Source organism: Atta colombica, unplaced genomic scaffold (assembly GCF_001594045.1).
Source record: "Atta colombica isolate Treedump-2 unplaced genomic scaffold, Acol1.0 scaffold189, whole genome shotgun sequence".
In the NCBI taxonomy this organism is placed as follows: domain Eukaryota; kingdom Metazoa; phylum Arthropoda; class Insecta; order Hymenoptera; family Formicidae; genus Atta; species Atta colombica.
In genome coordinates this window covers 2,115,070-2,138,594 of record NW_017259281.1, presented here as the reverse complement: position 1 = coordinate 2,138,594, position 23,525 = coordinate 2,115,070, and the positions used below count along the sequence as shown (strand labels likewise).

At 34.2% G+C, this 23,525-nt stretch overlaps 1 protein-coding gene across 3 annotated transcripts in view; it reads right to left on the bottom strand.

Moving 5' to 3' along the window:
• LOC108686774 (rho GTPase-activating protein 7) overlaps window positions 1-23,525 on the bottom strand; it is a 250,438-nt gene that overhangs the window by 141,456 nt on the left and 85,457 nt on the right. For all 3 annotated transcript variants that reach the window (XM_018192238.1, XM_018192237.1, XM_018192239.1), the window contains exons 3-8: window positions 16,488-17,999; window positions 15,331-15,505; window positions 14,405-14,644; window positions 13,870-14,109; window positions 13,428-13,621; window positions 8,029-8,074 (exon numbers count right to left, since the gene is read on the bottom strand). In XM_018192238.1, coding sequence (XP_018047727.1) covers window positions 8,029-8,074; window positions 13,428-13,621; window positions 13,870-14,109; window positions 14,405-14,644; window positions 15,331-15,505; window positions 16,488-17,999 — 2,407 coding nt within the window. The remainder of the gene's footprint in view (window positions 1-8,028; window positions 8,075-13,427; window positions 13,622-13,869; window positions 14,110-14,404; window positions 14,645-15,330; window positions 15,506-16,487; window positions 18,000-23,525) is intronic.

Below are 23,525 nucleotides of genomic sequence, written 5' to 3'. Positions count from 1 at the left end.
ATTTAAAAATAAATGGAAAACTTGTAGCATGACCTTTCGCGGTATATTATCTGGCCAGAGTTGCAAGAACTGAGATTATTAAACTACAGGAAACTACCAAACAAAATATCAGAATTATCATATTATAACGTAAGATAATCATTTCTTTTTTTTTTAATTTGAAATCGAATTTTAAAAAATTTAAGATAACAATTTAGAGACAAAAAATTATTATTTAATTAATTAACTTTCTCTCTTTGTAAATTTCCATATTTACAATTTATTTCTAAAAAATTACGAATTATATAATTATTAATTCATTATAAATATAAAAATAATTCTAAATAATAGAATGAATTATTAATGAATTCTAAATATTCTTTACTTTGAGATTTCGAAAAGATTTTGTAAAAAGTGGGTAATGCATAAAGTATAACCGCATAAAATATAACCGTATATTTTCTTAAAATCAGCCGTTTATCAAGCGATGCTAAAGTCTATAATTAGCGACATCAGATCTAAATAAAAAAGTTATAGCACGATATTTCGCGCTCCTATGAGTTTAGTTGTTCCGGCTAGTTGTCAACTAACCTGCGATCGTGATCGCTGTAAAATTTGCACGCGTCAAGTCATTTATCCTGTCGATCGCTAAATAAACTGCTATTAGATAAGCTGCAGTCTTTTCTCTCGACGGTTTGTCAACGAGGGTCAACAATGGCCAACGACATGGGAGGGAAACCGACGCCTTTCTCCAGTTCGTTGTTTGAGCGAACCAGGCTCGCTTAATGGCAAGATTAAATACTTTCCGGGCGAACAATAAGGAAGCTATCTCCTTGTACGATCAGACATCGATCTTAATTCGGTATTGTTACGAAACATCATTTAACCATTGACCAATGTGAAATGGCCTGTCGTTTTGAATAACTTCAATCTATCAGAGATCAATGAGATAAAATCGATTGAAAACTTTTACGCATGGGATATTTATGTTTATTTGCTATGTTAAAGCGATGAAAGTGACTTAGACAGGTGCCATCTAATGACTAATCAAGACAGACATTATAGTCATTATTAATGTGCATTTATCGACCCTTTATGGCGCGGCCAATAATAAAATCGACAGATCGAGCAATTTATACATGATTAACGCGAGTTACATAAAGGGAAAGTAAATTTTTTTGCGAGGGCTTAAATATCTATGCAGATAGAAGAGATTACGTGTGATGACACGACAAAAGATAAAAAAAAATTAATGCTCTACGTTTAAATCTCGATTAATGTAAAACTTCTTTATCGTTTTTTGCCGCATCATCTAACGCAGTCTTCCATCTGCGCAGATATTTAATCTCTCAAAAAATTTATTACATTAAAATACATTTAAATGAAAAATGATATAGCTAATTGCATTCTCATCATCTTATTGCAATCGCATCTCGTTTCGCAAAATTGTGGAAATTTTGTCGAAACGCACGACGGAAAGCGACGGTGCTTGTCGTCGCGAATAATTGCGACAAAATGGCGAATGCGCGTAAATGGAGCGTAACCGTTATACGAGCAATGACAGCAGTGAATTTCGCGGATTCCGCCTGTCAATAATATTGCTGTCACGCTTCGATAGACATTTCACGGCGAGGACCGCCGCGGGCTTCATGTATTTTTAGCGGAACTTTCATCGAGTGAAAATAGTATGAACACATAAATTTACGACGGCTACGCACTGTCTCATAAGCCAACTTACTTTTCAGAGCGTTCAATGAAACCCGAGGGAGACCTGCTACACCGAATCTCACGTTTCTGTAATTAAACGGCGCAGAAGTGCTACCAGTTGTATAAGTCTTGACAGGAATGTAGACGATACAGAAAATTGATCGCGCAGCCGGAATATTATAAAAGCTTTCTATAATATAATAATTAAATTTATATATAATAATTAAATTTATCTTTGATAATAAAAACCATAATTATATTAATTATAATCATATCTAATATGTAAAATAGAACATTATAAAAGTTATTATTTTGTTAGACTTTGTTGCAAAAATATTATGCCACTGGATTAAAGACAAAGAAAACTTGAGCGCTGACAATTGTAAATGTTTTTAAACATCTCTGTGGGTTACTAATGTGTTACGTCAACGTGCTGATGGATGACGGATACCAAACGCTGCACGAAAGCGCGCGCGCGTGCGAGTTTGACGGGCCAGTGTCCGAAAATTAAAAAACACTTTTCCAAGAAACAGCAGCTGCTGCAAAATATCGTTCTGTTCCCTTCTCTCACTTTTTTCTTTTAGAATAGATGGAATCTATATTAAGAGTCTAAAGATTTCTGATAATCTAATAATGTATGAAGAAATTAAAGATTGTCATTTCACGAGATAATATTAACGAGATAATATGATCTAACACTTCGCGTGTAATTATTTTTCACACACTTTATCATTTTTTATTATATAAAATCTTCAAGAAATTCATAAAAAAGAGAACGTACATACATTTCAATAAAATTAATCAACAATTGGCTTAGTCTTGCTGCATGTTCCGAAAAGCCGAATAACCCTCAAAATTCTCCTATAAACGCTTAGATTATTCGATCAAAAGGATCCTAGAGACGCGATCGGCCACACGGAATTATTTCCTAAGTTCTCGAATTTCGGTGGTCAATTAATTGAAGCGTATGCGCAATGACACGGCTCGAAATGAGTCGTGTGACAGCGCGAAAGATGCGCGCGCGAGTCGCGTGGAAGGCCGCCTTGTAAAGTGCGACCCAACGCCGCGGTGCCCGTGATAGCGACGACTGGCGACGACTTCCACCAGGGAACGGAACGAAAGCCACCGGTGACGACGACGACGGCGGCGGCGGCGGCGGCGGCGGCGGCGCCGCGGCGCAAGCGTCCCGCACGACCTGCTCTTTTCCGCGCTTTTCTCCGCGATTAGATCGAATCACCTGCGTTACAACGTGATTTGCGCGTAATGCCTCTACCGTCGACGAACAGTCAATCTGATTAATCCACAAACCGCAGGATTAATTGTCAAAAATTACGTGTGCTTTCGGTGCACTTCAGCCGAATTCAGATTATTGAGAGAAGATCCGTTTGGATCCGCAATATATCGGGCTACTGCACGTAACCGATATTTATTTTCCCGCGATTCACTTCGCAGATATATATAGTTCTGTGTATCAAATACGGGGATGTATGAAATTTATTTGAAAAAAAAAAAAGAAATGTTCGGAAAGCTGTATAACAGTTCGCGATATCAAGAAAATTTCGTTAAATCATATTTTTGTGTCGACAAGAAGTTTTTTTTTGTAACATTTCGAATATTGATCGATTCTTGATGGCATTCGAAGGTTGTAGGATGCTGCTCCAGTTTGCTTGGCAAGGATTAATCTGACATTGTTGTAATGAGCTTTTCGAACTGTCATTTGTTTCCATTCTACCTATTCACGTATCACGTATCGCGCTAGTAACTTTCTATAGACAATGTAAAGCAAACCAAAGGCTATTATGATAAAATTAGAATAAAATCCAGTAGATATTAATTAATGCTTTAAAATCCTGCCGTTTTAAAACTCATGATAATAGATGTATGCAGAAGTTTTAAATTTTTTCTTCAACGTTTTAATATTAATTTTAAACTCAAATAATTTATTGTCTTTTCATATATTTAGAAGACTAAATCAAATTATTTGAAACACCATATTTTATAATTTGATGCGCATAATCTTTTAAAATAACAATGAACACAAATGCGACGATAGCTTTTATATTCGACATTACATTTTATATTCGGAGTTCCAGCAAGGAAAAAACGCTGATATAAAGCACGTGAATCGAGTCTGTTCTTGGCGAGAGTACCTCATAATACGTGCAAACATTGATTTCATCGTTAAAAAAATTTTGATGTAATGGTCCTTTTGTGCATCTAATGAGAGGTTTTCCATTAAATCGAGTGAAATTGCCAAACGCATTTTTGTCGTCAATTAAATAATTTAGTCGAAAAAATAAAAAAAAGGTACTTATATTACATGTAAGTAACAAAAAATTTTAAAACACCTGCACATACCTAATATATTGATAGTATAGTTTCAAAAAAGCAGTTTTTTTTCAAGTTGCAGAAAAAAATTAAAATTATTTTCTTTTCAAAAAGCGAAGCAAATATAACAGATTTTACGAACACATAAATTTTTCCAATGGATTTTTCTATCCTTGGGAAAAGAACCGAGGAAATCAACGGAAAAATAAAAAAAAAGATTTTCTCCGAAAATTATAATTGATGGTATGATGTGTCATACCATCAATTATAATTTTCAACCTAATATATTGATACATTGTTAAATTTATAGTGTCAAATTTAATTTAATTTAAGTTGTCACTGCTCCTACTCAATATATCGTTATTTTATACTAAAACAATGGATAAAATTACGATATAAAATTAGATTTTTTCATTAATATCATTTCAATATTATTAAATACCTGGCAAACAGCAATTTATAATTGTATATATACGTAATATTTAAAATTATAGATTTAATTTTCTCATATTATAAAATTCCTTTTCATGTAACTAGATTTATAAAATACATATAAAACATATAAAACATATAAAAAATATGAGTATTTTATGGAAATATCAGGAAATGTAATTTCTCTATCTAAATGTGCGAAACAAGATTTTTGCATTAACGGGAAACTCGATCGTTAACCCCAATCATGAATCGTCGTGGTGTCATCAGCTATAAATTTCTAACAAGATGAAGAAGAAGAAATAATTTATTGTTTCTAATTATTTCGTGCCAATCACTTTCTGTCGTGTAAACTAAGTACGATTCTTTCTGGTTTGTTCAATACATCGCCTTGTAAAAAAATAGCGAGAACGTAAACGCAAGCGAATATTAATTCGAATCGTCGATAGAAAAGCAATAAACGTGTCTCTTTTCATCGTCATCTGCTCGTAGAATTGTTCTATTTATTTTTACATTTCCATCGCCGAATCCGCATGGCACTAATGCATTTGCGCGAGAGTAGTTCCTGAATGATTAATTTTAGCACAGCGCAGCCGTCGGAATTCCTTAAGAATATTATTCCTTGACGCGATTAAATTATTCTCATTTTGATTATTCTCATTTATATTGGCAATATTAAAATAATAGAGCGAAAAAACTACATTAAAAGTTAAAGATTGAAAAAAGAAGCTATCATATTACAAAATTTCAAAACCTCATGATTGAAAAGTTGATTAAGAATAGAAAAGCTCTAATATATTCGTATAATATATAAACAATATTACCAGTCTTCACTCATTTATGTTCGTATAAACATTAAACAAATAAGTTAGAAAAATCCTTATGCGCGCGCGCTTGACCTTTGACGGTTTTATAATAAAATTCCGAATTATTGTATGTATAAGCATCTGATTAAGAAAAATCGATAACTCCTCAGTGACCGTTGGAGAAAATATGATGTGAACTTTTATTTTTAAATCAGATAATAAATAGATTCCCTTTACGACGCCATACAGGTAATTTTCTAGTTCAAGGCGGCGGAGGTATTACTGATTTTCCGCTCCGTAGCGAACCATCACGAAGTCGCTTCTTTTCATCTAGTACATTTCTATCGTAAGATTTATTCGATTAGCACGTTGCTGATTAAATCGCCGCGAGCAAGAAGGAAAATGCATCTCCGGCGCATCCAGAGATGCATTCTATTTGTGGGCGTGCCTATACCGGAAGTCATAATCACATCGCGCCATGAGATCGCGCCGCGAGAAAGCAATTAGTTCACGTCGATAATTAATTAAACTTTCGCGATCGATTCCGCGACACAATACAACAGCATGCGCTTCAGATAGGAAACGATCGAGGAACTTTCATGTAGAGCGCGACAGAAGATAAGGTGAATCTCTCGTTATCTATCATTATTTTTATATTGCTATGAAGAAGTTAATTAAACTTCCTTCTTCCTTTTTTTACAACACACGTGAATACATCTCACTTATCTTGCAGTTATAATTTCTGTATATGTATATTTAACATATGTAAAGAACGATTTTATGCTACACTGAGAAAAAGATATATTAAAAAATTTATTTGTAGTTTATGTTTACTTTACTAAAATAAATCTTTATTTAAATAGGATAAAATACAATTTTATTTCTAGAAAATTATACATCTACTTTATTTTTTACACTTAATTATATATATTTCATAAAATATACGAGTATGTCAAATATATCACTATCACAATATCACAAATGTTTTTATAATGAGAATCAAAGAAAACATCGAATTACAATACAAATCCGAGGAGATATCGCATGTCCCGTAATATTTTCTTGTGAATACTTCAATTTTTTTCTCAGTGTAGAATATTAAAAAATTTAGCTCATACAAATATGAAAATAATTTTATTAACAAAATAATTATGTAGGACGCTCAAGTTGGTTGCTAAAATAAATAAAATAAAATTCGAACTTTTCGCAGTATAGCCTATTATTTGAATGTTCTACATAATTACTTTGGTAATCCAAAATCATTTTCAGATCTGTATACCAAAATTTTTAATTCAAAATTATGTAAATATGTTAGAATATAAATCTGATTATAAAAAGAAATTTTTATTGCTTATTTTATTTAACGAGAAAAATCAATTAAAAAAATTACAGTATCTCATTTGTATCCATACAGAGCACATAATTTCCACCCAAATAGCGTAACCAGATAAGTCTCGGAGTGGTTCAAACATTACATGAAAATTACTCGGATTATGATACCCCCGAGTGTCTTCAATTAATTGCAAGTTACGTAATAGCATGTGCGATATTACACGCATTAAGCAACTGGAGAGACCGTACTGTAATGAACCTTCAGATACTGCATTACTGTATCACCGCAATTGGAGGGCGAAAATTCCGCCGTTTCCAGCGTGCCACCGCAAATTACATTCGATAGCATTGCACTCCCGTGAAATTAATTACGCATTAAATTCGTTATTGGACGCCCAACTATTGTTCGAGAAGATCGGTATCGATCGCAATCATTGCGTTCGCGCGATCAAAGATGTCAATATTCATTATAACCCGTGTCGGGCTCGTTTGCATCCCACGCGAGGAACGCAAATTAATGGCAGATTGGTGTCGTAAGCTGTCAACCACCGTTCAAATGTAATCAGACGCAAACCGGAGAGATGCCAGCCCCGCCACGTGTGATTTATGTATGAGCGGTATCCGAATATCTACAATGTCAGGATAACCGTCCATTTGCTTTAAACGGTAGTTTTTCACAAATTGAATATACGTAAATTCTGTAAAGCGTATAATAAATTAAGTTTTTAATTTCTAACTTAGAAGTTTTGTTGAAAAAATTCCGTTTAGAATTTACAATCAGTTATTTTAAATAAGTCTTATTTGTGTAAAACCTAAAACAATTTTCAGCATTTTCAAAAATCAACTTGCTCTCATTTCATGCACAGTTATTTTCATTCAATCCTCAAGCATAAATATCATCACGTTGCAGCTCATATTGCAGTTCGCAGTATACGAGAAATTATATTATACGAATTGGAGACTCTTCTCTCGCTTTGCGAGGATCATACAATCCTTTTATCAATTGCGGATATAATCGAGTAAACGTGAATTTCGTAGATATCAATATCGTCTTGAAATCGAATCTCCATTTTTCCCGGAAAAGTTAATCAGCATGAGAGTATTTACAAGGGAAGTTCGATCCCTTTCTTTCGAATTTCATAATTGAAAGTTATAATTGACAAAACCTAATATTAATTCTATTCAAAATAAAAAATAAGAAAAAGACATTTCAAGTTCTAAAACATCTAAAAAAGCAATTCATTAACATAAAAAATTGCTGCACATGTAATAATAGAATTGATAATTTCCCTTCTGAAAAAAATCTTGGATACGCCCATGTCAACGAGTGACCGCTAAAATTGAAAAATTTGCCATATTTATTACAAGGAACATACAGTTTAAACGATTTCAAGTTCATCGACTCGTTTGATTAAGTAAAATAGTTATTCTATGGGAAACATACCTGATAGTTGTCGTTCCGACTGCGAGCGCGGCTGTTGCTGCAAGCTCTGAAAGCAACGGAGAATGTATCATTAGTATAAGAAATAGCGACGCCCTCGTATTTGTGAGACCGTGGCAAAGAGCGTTTTTAGCACGAACGACGCGTTTACTGCAATCAGGTGCACTGCAGCGACAGCATATTTCAAACTGTTGCAGTAAAAGCATCGTTCAAAATGAATTAGTTCTTCCGCTTAACGATCAGTTAGCAGATTAGTAAAGCCCTCAATGTGAAACAAGCGCACAAAGTGTCAATATGTCTATTTGAAATATCTCAAGTTTTCAAATGAATTGCAATGCACAGATTACAGCGTTTAATTTAGCGCAATTAAATAATGTAATTCTTATTGTAATAAGAAAAACCGTTTTAACTTCGTCAAATCTTGCGCAGAGTTAATTACTTTGATATTAGTTGGTGACACGGCAGACGAGATCCTTCATTGTCAGAGGATCCTAACTTCGTCTTATTTCCATAACAACAAGAGATAACTAATAACCGATGCGACATTGAATCGTGACCCACTTGCAGTTATAAGCCGGTCGACCTCGAAAATAATGGACGAACAACCGTGACCTTATCTACACCGTGCTTTACTGAGTGGATGCGCCATCGATCGATAAATATCGACCTTCCAATATTCACGAAAAAAATAAGAAGTAATTAACCTTGGAACACACACGCGATGCTTCACGTTTTCGTCTTGAAAAGAGCATCGTAAGATTAATCATTTCTCTCAACACACAGAATCATCAAGTGTAAAATTAAAATATTAAAGAAACTAATTAATAACGTAATAGTCAAACAGTAAATTGAGTTACACTATTAATTCTCGCACAAATTAATAGTAACATTAGGCAATATTACAATTTCCGACTCAACAATGTAACTGTTATGTACAATATGTGTTATATTACATTTATATTGAGGTATTACGGAATTATAATATTGATGTATTATTAGTTTGCGTTCTGTGGATTTATACGACATTGATGCTTCTGAAAGATGTTAATCATTCTAGCATTATTCTTCAAAGTTTAATCATTAAAATAATATAGTTCATAATGGAAATAATACAAAGCGCAATCAGAAAATAGACTGTCACAACATGAGTCGACTTTAAAAAAGAGATCTTGCTCTGTGTTATGCGATTATAAAATTATGACTGTCTCTAGACAATTTATCAATGTCTTTAACAATCGTAGACCAACTATTAAATATTTTTCAAGCAAAACTGAATAGGTGTGTAAACTATCCTTTTTATGACTTACTGGACTTCAAAGCGGATCCCACATTCTCACAAAAGTTATATTGCTTCTCGGGATCCCGTTTACTTTGTTGAATTATTTCGTCTATCGGCTACGAAATATGAGACAAAATAATATAACACAGAAAAAATGCAATATTTTTGCAAAAAATTTCACCGGAATTCTCAAACGAATGTATCTTTTTTAAACCACAGCATTCCGAGAAGCATACTTTACAAAAAAAAACGCGCATAAAACAGTTGAATCACTGCAGTTTGGTAATTTCAAAAATAAATATTTCTGACTTCTATTTCATTCTGCATATACTATCGCAAAAAAAAGTACGATTATTTTCCAAAGATCTTTCACGCAAGAAAAGTTAAATTATTCTTCAGTATTCGTACGAATGAAAATAGACATTAAAATTGTCTAAATTAAAAATAATGATGTCAGTTTTTGTAACTATGGGAGTAAATGCACAGCGTATCAAAATGCATTTCAGATATTACGATAAATATATTATACGTTACATATATTCAGCGCTGTTCTCCTGACAGAGATTTCTAACGTTTACGAAATCGAATTAATGATCAATTAAAATTTTAACTACGTCGTGTCACTCGTTAGATTTCTTGCACGACGTACAATTCGTTATGGATGTTGATTTGAAAAAGAAGAAAGATAGGTATGTCATTTGCGATTTTCGAGACAAAAAGAGAGAGAGAGAGAGAGAGCCGTGCGTTTAAAACAGCTGACCTGACGAAAGCCACGAGTTTTCCATCGTGGCCTTCGTACACGCGTATGTGATAGACCACACGGTGTGGCTATATTCGAGGTCCAAAGGATACCAACCGATTAATACGCCACCACGGCTGGTTGCCCCATTAGCTTTGATCGCTCAACATAGGCAATCCGGTACTGGAAGTTCACGCGCGACTTCCGCGCGCGCTCTCGTGCAATGGGTGTTTACCAAGGCAACATGCTCACTCGAGCGCGAATCTCCCCGTGTACTGACACTTCATTGATAATTTGCATACGCGGTCACCATCCTACGAAAACTGCGGAGATAAACGCGAGCATCGCGGCGGCGCACATTCGGGCACGTCAAAGGTCAAAGTTATGACCGCGCTCGCACACGGAATGCAAAATGCAGCGGAACTTGAGCAATCAAAGCATCGTTGGGTGCATCGAAAATATATAAAGTAAATAAAGTATCGACTCCCTCAGCTCCAAGTGCATCCATGCGAAGCTTCGCTTTTACTATCAAAGACTGACCTTGCACGATTTTCGTGTACGAAACGAACAGCGATTTCTACACGTTTGTAGAATATTTCGTGTAGCTACATAGCTACGTGATACTAAAGAAGATGATACTAACAAAGATGCTGTTGAAGAAGAATGTTGGAGAATACTGTTCGAGAAAACAATAAATGCGACCTATTCGATCATTTAGTATGGCTCTTAAATTTAATTGCAAATAACAGTTAATTGCTGCGCTCTTTTAACAGGGCAAACAGCACTGAAACTAATTCTCTTAATACCATTAAAGTATTCATAAAACCTTTATAAAAGGTGTAGTAAAATAATTAAGCGTAAATTAAATTCAACATAAAAATTCTTTCCTATAAAATATAAACGGTATCATTGAAAAAAATTGATTTATCTAATCAGGATTGCCACAGAAATTGAATTTAAAAATTCCTTTTTCCAAGTTTTCCAGATAAAAATGAGAAATTTCCATGATCAATATATGTAAAAATTTAACATAATAAAATATGTTAACATTTAGAATCAAGGATTACAAGAAAGTTAGCTTATACTATATTAAAAATGCAAAAGAAGCTTAGCAGCGTAATACAATTTGGAGGCAAATTCAAGCCAACAAAAAATAAATTAGTATTGGAAAAAAGAATGCAGTTATAATGAAGAAGAGCGATCAAATAAAATTACTGAATAAAATATAAATTTTAATTATTTTTTTTAATTGTTTAAAGTGCATGAATTTTTAACGTATAATATTTGACTATAAACGTCAGATATAATATTTAAAAAATTATAAAAATTATTTGGAATTATAGGAGCAGTAAGGGAATTGTGAGCAAAGTTCAAAATTCCAGTCTCTTTTATTTTCCCTTGACTTTTCCCGATTTTCCATGCCCATGTTAATTTTCCTTATTTTTCCTGACTTTCCCAGTTTACCAGGTCTATGGTATCCCTGATCTTGTAATATCAGATTCGAAGCTTCGGCATTAAAATTTTCGAAGATCGTCTCTATTAAAGAAGATGTACTGTTAAATTATCTATAGTCGAACTGTAGCACTCTAACATCATATTCGTGTACAATGCAAATAATTTCTTTTTTATTCTAAAAATTTAAATACATCAGATAAACATTAAGTTCATAAGATTAGATTAAAACTAAATTAGATTAAAATTAAACTCTTTAAAAATAGTAATTAAACAATATTATATGTTCAAATAATCCTCGTTATGTTCGTGCAATTCGCATAATCATCTACCAATCCGCATTTCGGTCTCCCACATTAGAACTTGTCAATAATCTCTTTGATTGTAATTATCTATACAAATCGCGAAGATTAATTATTTCTTAGAGCAATTAATCATGAAAGATCGATGGTGCATACGTCTAAAGGTGCATCCGCAGCAGAGTGACTCGAGCAGTTCCCACGGTAGAGCGATTCTTGTTGGTTTGCATGGAATTCTCTTCTAACATGAAACAAGTGAGTATTTCCGTCAGCGAAAGGTATCCGAGGCTCGTCGCCGATGTCGCCGCAACGAAGTGTCATTCTTACGACACTTATCGTGGCCCGCACAAACCGCAGGCGAGAAATACAAGAGACGCGGTAAGCTGGCTAACGTGTCGAACGATGTACGCGAACCACGTGGGCAGAGACTAATAACTATCCGTGAATAGCAGATCGTCGAACGCAACCGCGAAGACGAAGGAGCGTATATCTGTGATACTGCGTCGGGTAATCTCGATACCGATAGCGCTACACGCTTCGCTGCCGCGCGATTAATGCCTGCCGTCGTCGTCTAGGACGATACCCGATGTAAGCGTCCGGTCTCTTGCTCCACGCGTCATGCTCGAGTTAGCTATCGATATGAAGGGCGATTCAAACCAGAGATTTGACGTCAACCGACGTTCGCTTACGTAAGTTCACGCGTATTTATTATTAAGTAATAATAACTATATATAATAATAGGAAGTATATACGAGTATACGGTTGAAACAAAAGTTTATTACAATACTTCATTTGTATCATGTATACATATTTAAAACAAACTTTAACAATTACATCTGTCGAGCAAGTAATGTTTCATCTTTAAGAATTTATTTTTTAAATTGCAGTACGATGATTTTTAACGGAGTTATAAGTAATCAAAGTCAATTTTATTTAATCAACTCAATAACTCAGTAATGACAAATCTTAAGAACAATTTTAAAACACGATTTTGTGAGGGAAACTTTAAGCTTTCATGTTAGAAAGTCGAAAATTTTTGCAAGTTTTTTTAAACATGTGATAAAGAAAATTTTGAAGAAAGAGAATTTGTCCATCTTGTCGAGTAGTTCGTAGTTCTCTACATGTAAACATTACCACAGACTCATCACAGAAATTCAAAAGACATAGTGACCTTTCGAAAGTATAGAAATGTTAATTTTTAAAATCCTTTCGTAAATTTAAATTTTATTCATTTTTAACGATGTTACACCTACTTGAATTTTAAAGTTCATAGCGTTACAGACTTTTGTTCCAACCTATATACTATTAAACCGAACTTTACTAGCTTCTGTCGGATAATTCGAGAATACCTATGGCTAACTTTTCTCTTCTTAATACTCTTGATTCAAGAAAATTTCTTAAATCGGATATTATCGGATGTATACCAAAAGAAAAAAACTGTGTAAATATGAAGTCTTGATAAGATAATATAAAGTATTGATAAGATACAAGAATTTCCCGATAAATGTGAAAAATATTTAATATCTATACATATTACATATTTCGATTTTTCTTCTTTAGAAGAAGCACGTAATATTTCAATCAACTTTCTACCATATTATTTACTCAAAGTTAAACACAAAGAGGAGCTCACCGGCACCTTCCTGTTGGCGTTCTTGGCGTTATTGTTCTCTAACAACGGCGCGCTGCTGCTCTTCCCGCCCATTTCTACAGTCAGAGGTTCCGGCTTCAGCTGAAGACTTGCCGCGGATGGAGAGGACGGCGCTCGAGGCGGCGTTTCGAGCAGCTCGCCCGAGCTTAAGGAACTGCTCGCAGTGGTGGACAAGCCTGTCGCAGAAGAATAGTCGGACAGCTAGATTAGAATTTATAACATGCAGAAATAAATTATCGCGGAATATATCGTCTAACTAGTAAAATCTTTGAAACTGGTCTCATAAAGCAAGTTTTCTAAATAAATGATTCGTATTTATTACGCTTATGCGCATTATTACACCGCACGTAATAAGAAGACATAAAAACGATAGCTTGACGTTACGTGTGGGAGGAACACTCGGAGATATGCCGACATGACTCACATAGCGGTAAATTCGTAGGCCTGGGCGTCCTGATCCTCGGCAACGAGTCATCGAGACCGCTACTGCTGTCCACCGCGTCCTGCGAGTACTGATCGTCAATCTGTTTCGTTTGCGTGTGCACGCTCTCGCGTTTGACCCACACGTCTTGCGAATTTTTATCGTTTCGTGAGTTCAATTTCGACGGCCGTCGTCGAATTCGCTCCCATGTCTCTTTACGATGACATTTATTCGGTGTCGACGCTACGTAAAAAATGACGGATGCGTCAAGATTTTAGCAAATATATCAGTCTTCATATAGATTTAACAATGTAATTTAAAGTTATTATATGATAAAAGAGTCTTTTAAAAACAGCAAGTGTGCCATCATCTTAGATATGCGCGAATCATAAAATACAAATAATTTGATTGATAAAAGAAAAAATGTATTATCCAATTAATTTTATTTCCGAAAATAAAGGAAAATATAAAAGTAATAATCTAATGCTGATAATAACCCGATTTATGATGAAAATGCAATGAAATTATTTTAACTTACGTTTAGTCAATCGACGATCCGTGCTCCTAGGTGGACTCGCTGTTCCAATTCCGCTTTCAAGCGGAGATGCTCTGTCGATGGTATCTGGCGATAAACTTCCGGAAGAAATTTCATCCATGCTGTGTAGGAGGTCCTGGGACGATGACGAAGATCTATTGTCGTCATCTACAGTATCTTGGGGAGAAACTGGATCTAAGGTGCTCTCATCTTGCAATGATTGCGAATCTAATTGGGACTCGGCTATGATAAAAAAAATACATAATTTAAAAAACTAAATATTGTATATTTAAAATGAATAATATCATTTTAAATATACAATATTTAGTTTTTAAATTATGTATTTTTTTCAATTTAAAAAAAGATAATACTCAAAAATTCTATCTTCCTCACCGATTTTGATGAAATTAAGCTTATTCGACGCGTTTTTTTTTTTCATGAAAATAATGAATCTGGTAAAAAAAAACTGTCGCTTTGCTCCGAGAACTCTTCCGAGATAAAGTGGACGATTATTCAAGTTAGGAAATCTGTCACATTGATGGCATAGGGGGACATAAGAATATGTAAATGAGGCTAGAATAAACATTTTCTGTTTTAATTACGTATTCTCTACTTCATAAACACAAATTCTTTACTTTAACAAATTCGTTGCTTTAAAACACAAATTCTCTGCTTATAAATTTCATTAAAATTTTGGTGAGAAAGGTAGAATTCTTGAACCAGAGAAACATTATCCAAAATAAATGTAATTTTAACCGACTCAAAAGGTCAACAGGTAATTAATTTACACGTAATAATCGATAAACGGAACTCTTGCCATTTATTGGATTACAGAAAACCAAAACGGAAATAAACTTTCCGGGTGTTAACTAATCTCATGAATATATATTAAGCAAGTCATGTAAGCAACGTGGGATGATGAAAATTACCTTGAGGAGAGTCGCAATCGCTAACCCAAGTGAAACTAGAGCTTCTCGAAATCGCCGGTGAAGTTTGAGTTGCCATGTCGGAACAAGTGAGAGTATCCATCGGCGGACTATTTGGGCAACAGGAACCCGAGCCATTTCGTATTCTTGACAATAAAGATTGCAGGGAAATAGGCAGCTAAAATAAATATTAAACAACAAAAAATAAATTAATCTCTGGTAGAAATTTAGATAAGGATCAAGCTAGTATATATAGCCACAGTGGAAATAATAAATAAGAACAGTAGATTCATTTATGACTCAGTTAAATCACTTAAAAAATTAATAAAATTAGGCTTATTCAATGTGTTTTTACATAAAACGAAAAAAATTGCAAAAAAAATGTCACTTTGTCCCATGAACCTGAGATATTAATCATTCAAGTTTACGACTATTCTGGTTATAAAATCTGTCATGAAATACTGCGATGCAAACACTGCGGTCAAATTTTTATGTGAAGCGCGAGCGTGGATAATCTGCTATGGATTCCACATCAGATTTTAAAATAAATTTTACTGTGAATGTCAAACTATTTTCCATATCAGGCGTGAGACTGGATTTTTTGTGAGCCATGTTAGATTTTCAAGTGATTATGACGTAGCAAAGTATCATGGAATTACCGAGAACATTTTTATCAAAGTTAAACGCTTTTTTCTATTGCATAAAATATTTTTGTTGTGAACGCAAAAATAAAACAACTTCATACTTTAATGCTATTGTTAAATAATTTTGTTTAAATAATTGCAAATTTATAAGTGCGTATAGACAATACTAAATTAATAATTATATTTAATTTTTATTAAATAATTATTTAAGTATTTAATTATTAAACATTTTTAATATTTAACTATAATTAAATATTTACATATTAATAATTATATATATTAAAATCTTCTAATTATAATTTTTTGAATTTATATTAGGTATAGTAAAAAGAAATCCATTATTTTTCCATTCAATTTCATAACACAAAAATAATGGATTTCTTTTTACTACACCTAATATATAAGCTTGTCGAAATAGACGTACATATTATAATGCAAATAAGCTAATGCATAATTAATTCTCAATAATTCCTCTTAGTGAAATTAATTAGCGGTAGAAATCAATATGAAACTTACGGATCCCGTTCTCGCGTTTTGCTCCTCTATAATCCTTTTCACGTCAGCGTGTTCCAGCTTGCCGATGGTTCCGTTCTCGATCCCGCAATTTCCATTAACGTCATTATTCTCAGACAAGTCACAATTCACTGCAACATCGTTGCCCCACGTTCGCATCAACGAAAATTTCTTCAAGTCTACTGGACTAATCTGCCTAATATCTCTGTCCGATTCTGACAGCCTTTTCGCGGTGACATCAGAACGTAAAGTTAGCGGCGATATCGCTCTCTTTTTTCGAGACAACGTTTCTTTCGAGTTTGTCTTGCTATTTTTCGTTTCATGAAGCCTGTCATTTCTCAGACGTAACATATCTTGATCCGGCAATGAAGACACGCTGACCAGAATGACGTCGTCGGAACTCTCATGGAACACCGGAGTATGTCGTTTTCTCAACAATTTCGAGAACGGTGGCTTCTTCTCTTCCGTAGGTGTGACAGGCGCTGATTTCGGAACATGATTGTCCAACGATCTAGATCTACCTGTTTCCTCGTTCGGAAATACGTCGTCATATTCGGGATCCATGGTCTCTTGATCCGAGCCTCGTCGAAGTCTTTGCAATCGCATTGCCTTTCTACGTTTTTGATTCGTCAAATTGATAGGAAGGCTCGTTTTTCTCTCGGATCGTTGTCGTGGCGGCAATTTCGCGTTCGCTTCTTCGGGATCTTCCTCGGCGCTTCTGAATGATCCAGCTTGAAGCGCGTCTTCATTAGTCTTCGAACTTAATCCTATTCTCTTTGGTGCATGGCAAGGGTTCGATTGTGCGTCTTTTGAGTCGCACTCGCGTTCCAATTTCGACGGTAGACTAGAAGCAATCCGATCAATCTGATTCTTGATCGAGTTTATCGGCAGACAGTTGCTGGGTTCGTCGTAGTCGGAGCTTAGAGTTTCTGTGGTATGAAATCGATCATGTTTGCCGATGATGATCTGCAGATTCTCCGGCAGGCTGCCGCTTTTCCTTCCCTCAGGGATCACTCGATCGTGAGGCTCGTCATAATCCGAGTTCAGCAGGCAGCGACGATCATCGTCGACAAACAATTTTCCGTTCCTACGATCTCGAAGACTTTTCTTGTCTCGAAGAAAACCATGTTCACCATTGAACTCTCGATCAGAGCACTCGCTATCGGATATTCCAAATTCGTTCAGCAACTCTTTGTATTGTATTCTGATGTCATCATTACTGCGCGCGACTTCTCTCCTCGTCTTCTCTTTGGTAAGTTCATTGATCTCGTTAGCGATTATACTGTTGAACTCCGCGAGGATGCTGTTCGACCATTCTCCGATATCCTCGCCACCTCTCGTCAACGAATTTTGTCTTCTTATGAAACCATGCGATTTCGTAGTAGGTAAGTATTTCGAGATAAACGAATCATTCGCGCAGCTCGATAATTTTTCAGGTTGAGTTGGATGCTTTGTCTTTTCTACGGTGCGGAGTGGAGTCGTTGGAGCTGAATCGAATATCTCGCCGATTTCCTCCTGCAACCAATCAGAAATTCAAAGCGTTTAAAACATTGCATTGCCGAAGAATAGTCTTTTCACTAAGAAGTAGTTTCTTATTGCTAAGCGTAATATAGCTCGTGAATAGAATATAATACCATATGTGCTACGTAATTCAACGAGGCAGCTAAGGAAGGAGTTTCATTAGAAGTCGTCATCGTGTTTAAATGCAGAGGCTGTCCCTCGATCGATGAGGCTAAAGAGAAACTTGCAAAATCCTATCAACGATAGATAACTTACTACCTTTGCGCGGATATCTCGTGCGTACAGTTAGCCAGCGGAACGCACTTATAAAGTGGCGCATAATGAAGCGGTTACGAGAGAAGCTGACAGAACCAACGCGGTCCTCGATGCTCGTCATGCGAAATAAAACGAAGGAATCGACCAGCTGCCGCGACTTAAGATGAGCTGATTTCAAGACGCATTCTCTCTTCCTCTTCTCTGTGCTTCCTGTTCTATTTATCTATCATAATCACATGCTTTCTTCTTCAAAGTATTCTCCCACATAGTCGTTGTGAGGCATGTATGCACTTTAAACAGGATAATAAAACATGGTTGATGTTCTAACAATAAGAAACATTGAAGTATGTAAAATTTACACAACAAATCGGAAATAAAGGCCCTAAACGCTCAATCAAACTTTAATGTTTAACTTTAACATTAGAATTGCGAATTTAAATTAATCCAATCGCGATTCAAGGTAAATTTGGCTTTTGACGAAGGAGGTCATCATAGAAGTAAAATTATTTATAATTAATTATGATTATTTATATGGGAAGTCACAAAAATCTAAAGCTTCAAGTGCAAATCTAAATTAACTTAAGAAAAAAATTATCATGGATAAAAAATGGCGCCGTAATTCTAGTATTAAATAATTCCCTGCGAATTTATATACTACATATTCAATCCAGCAAACTGCGCGCCGAATTTAATTTTCAGTCTGGAAACGCAATATTAACAGAAGGAATCGAAGAACTAGAGCAAATAATAATATAAACAGTAATATCGCAAATTAAATTGACAAACAATTTAATAATATTAATGTTCATCTTAGAAAATATTAATATATAACTTGCGTTCAAAGTACTCAAATTAAAAACTTGCGTTAAAGTCACTCAAATTAAAATATTTAACGTATTATATTCAATAATGTTACAAATGTTCCATAAAAAAATTACAATTTATGTGACAGAGATTGCTCTTCAGTTCTAAAGGATAATATATTAAAATTCGTGAAGTCTTCAAGTCGACCCTGACTGGCCCTCCTTCACTGCACAGGCGAGTTAAATTGAATTTGCATAAATCTCTCGATGCAGCTCACTCCACGACCCACGCGATCTCGATCTACGCATGAGACAGACGCAGTCAGACGCTTCGGTCTCGTCGATCAATGTATCAAATTATATCGGATGGAAAGAACAAGCTTGATTAAATCGAGGAAGTTAAGACGATTTACAATAGAAAATTTAATAAAAACTGAAAACACCAAGAAATTTGAGAATAAAATTTTGCCTAAAAAAAATTACAATATGTCTAAGAAGGGTTAAAATTATAAAATTTTAATGATTCGAAATATTTAACTCATTTTCTGAAAAATTATATTTTTTACGCCATTGTAACAATAAACTAGAAAACAATTATTGAGATGCAGAGTGCGTGAGAGAAGGAACGTCTTAAACCGCAATAACGTAAAACGCATTATTATATCTACGAGTAAACAAAATTTATAGGCTGCTGTTGCGTATGTATTCGATATGCAAAACAACAACGCGAATAGTTAGCCTAACTAGCAGACTTAGTGAAACTCATCAAGACGGTGGCTTAACGCAATGTTGGCGTGTAAGACGAAGAGCTAAGATAAGACAGAAGAGAAGGAAGAAGAGAAGAAACTCTTGAGGAAATCCAGCCGGTACGATTGCATCCAGCTGGGTGATCAATCATCGTGCACGAGCTTCCTATTGTTCCTACGCGGGTGTTACATTGTGCGCCGCAGGCTAATGGCGTATATACTAGGATATAATTGTCTCGGACGTGTCAACCCGTTTACTATCGGCGACTAATCTCAAGTTTGATATACCTTGATCTATCTTCTATTCTATCCCAACAGGTTAATCCTAACGTCGGTGGATATGCTTATAATGCAATTGCATACTCGCGACTAATTCGGCCTTGACCGTTAACAATAACTACGTACAAAAGCCTGACCTTTATTCGTTGTATAAATTTATATATGGCTCATTAAAACATGAGTCACATATGTTAGTAAAAACTTGTATACTTAAAGCGAGAAAAAATTGATATAAGTGTAAAATTTTTATTTACAAAAGTTTTAATATAAAATTGTTTGTAGCTACTTGAAATGATATATTTAAAATATATCACAAAATTAATTCAGAGATTGTTATCCACAATTTAACAATATATTAATTGCAATATATTATGTTAAAATATATAGAATAATACATATATCAATTAAATATTATGCAACTAGGACATTTTTTTTATTCAATATCCCACCAATTTTTTTATTCAATATTCCTTCTCTTATTTTACAGTATCAAGAGAATTATCAAGAAAAAAAGAAAAAAATAAGGGAAAATAGATAATGTTAGTATATATTAATAAATAATTTTTCATTTTATTATTATTATTATTATTATTACGATAACGCTATTATATTGTTCTTGTTTCGATATATATTTCAAGTTATTTCTGGAAGCACCGTTTGGACGGGTGCGTTAACAAAGCGACGAGTTTCTCGTACAAACCGATTGTTCACGCAAATCTTAATCGCTATAATTGTTGATGGATCGAGTGCAACGTTTATGTCGAAGGACGCGGAAGCGCGCTTGTGAATCGTCTTGATTGGGATCACGTTTAATCTCCGCTCTCTCGCTACGCCTACAATGGCGTACGGCCATCGCGGCGATCGCCATGTGCCATTCTAATATTCTCCAACCATAACGTCCCGGCCGGTACATTTATCAAGCCGATATTTATGTGAAAGCACGCACGTCGCGCTTTTAGCGGCGCACTTTCTTCTTACTCGAGATAGCTCTCGTAGCGCAATGATTAGACGAGCACGTCTGGAAAATTTTCTCTCGCCTTCGCGTGGGCTGACCGTTCATGATAACGACAATCAGTGAGATTGACGTTGCTGGAAAACAATAAATTAACACTCACTGACTGCCATAATATTGATAGCGAAAATCGTTCAACGAAAAACATTATTTATGACGCGAACACAGCATGAGATAATGGATTATTTGTTTAATAAATATATAACATAAAGATAAATTTAACACTTTTCAGTTCTTTTTATAAATTAAAAAATAAAAAATATAATTTTCACGTCAAGATAAAATAATAATATTGTCCTCATATATAATAAATAAGATTTTTTATATACGATATATAAAGAGAGAAAAAAGATGGAAGATTTCCTCAATTAATAATAATTATTCGCAATAATTATAGAACTTCAAATTAATCATTTACTTGTCAAACTGTTAATTTGTAGTTAAAGGAATTAATTAGTGAATGACGCGGAAGTGACCTTTCAAACTGTAAACACGCAATTTCACCACGCGCAATGCATGTCGCTCCTAACATCTTCCTGAAAGCGAGAAAAGTCGACAACCCGTTCAAGTGGCAAAAAATTTCGATAAAATATCGACGTCGTTCATTAAGTGAAGAAGCTTATCGTGCGTCAAAGTCGTCGATGCATCTGCCAAGTGGTCAGCATGTATGCCGCCATTCTCGCGTGCCTTATATTGACGTTAATATTTAAGCTGTGTTGAAGATGGTAAATCTCTTGATATTTTTTACTAAAACAATAAACAAGTTCTAATGTATACTTATCAGGTTATTCCTACGGCTTATCTATATTTTTTTAGGCTTTTCTATTCTTTCTTTTGTTTTCTTATATTTACACACATCATTGTTTAAAATTATTAATCTTCCAAGACGTTGCATCACAACATAAGAAAGAATCTAAAATTATAGTTAATGTTCGAGATAATATTATATGTATTGTTCAAATAAATTTAGTTCAAATAAATTTTATGCGAGAAATTTAATTATTAATTTTCTTAAATTAATTTCTTTAATCAAAATTTGAAAATAATTTTTTAAATTTAAATTTTTTAATTTTTAATTTTAATTTTTTAAATTTCAAATTATTCTTCCAAGTTTAAAATATTTTCCTATGTTAACAGAATATTCTACATTTTAAATATTCAAACTGTAATTAATTCTATAAAATCAGCCTATATGTAGAGAAGGAATATATTTTACGAGAAAATTCTATAAAATACGAATACATATTCACATATAAAGCGCATTAATTAACGCAGGTTGTGTGACAGAGCGCATTGCTTCGGCGTACGATATAGTTTCGTTCATCGTGCGGGCTTAATTGACTCGAAACTTAATTAAGCGCTGGTCGAGGGAGCTCGAGAATCTCCCACCGAGCATAAAGAATGATCAGATCGAATTCAAGCAATGTTTTAATCGTCTTGTAAACTGCATCTCATGGCCGAGTGTATTTCGCTTCGGGAAATCGATCCCATGAATCTTAGCGTATCAACCATTTTCCGTTGCGCCTCCGCGTGCCACTTAATCCACTAGTCGTCAAGCTGATTAATTAATTGCGATGATTACTAATTAACGTCGCCATATAAATCATGTAAAATTCTGCGGTAAACAGTTCCAAAATCCAATTTATCCAATTACGTAATGCGATCGCCGCAATTTATAATATATATGACTCTTAGTTTTTGATCAGAAAATTTATTTTGCATTCTCGCCTTTTTTTAGCATGTATCTATATATTATGATGTTAATTAATTACCTTCTCAATCGCATTTACGTTAAATGAGACGCTAATATGAAGAATTAGCAGGCAAATATATGAAGCTTAATATCAGTACGCTAAAATACGACCTATCGATCGAACAGAAATTACCATTTACATGTTGATCAATCCGTTCCACTGATTCTATCTGATTTTCTCACATATATATTTGTCAAATAGCTCGACAATTCTTCTAGTCGATTCTTCATTAATGTTCCGCGACGATAATATTTTATATCGTCAAATTATCAACTATAAATTTCTCACTTCGTTTCGCCTCTATCGCGCTCTCTCTTTTCGATATATATATATATAAAATTTAATAATTAATATATTATAACATTAATTTAATAGCTAATAGAAACACCAAATATTTCTTCAATTATTTTTTGAGACATAAATCTCCATAAAGGACTTTGTTAAAAATATTGTTAAGAATATATAATTATTACGACCAAAATGTAAATAAAATAGTTACTGTATCTGATGCATTATGTTTAATATCTGTGCATAGTTTGGTTTGTCGTTTCTCTTTATTTCAGGACATCAATAAATATTTTCGTATATTTTCTCATAAACGCGACGTTTTTCACATTTTGTACAATCGATTGTATTCGAACGGCGACGCGCAAGACTACATGATCGGAATC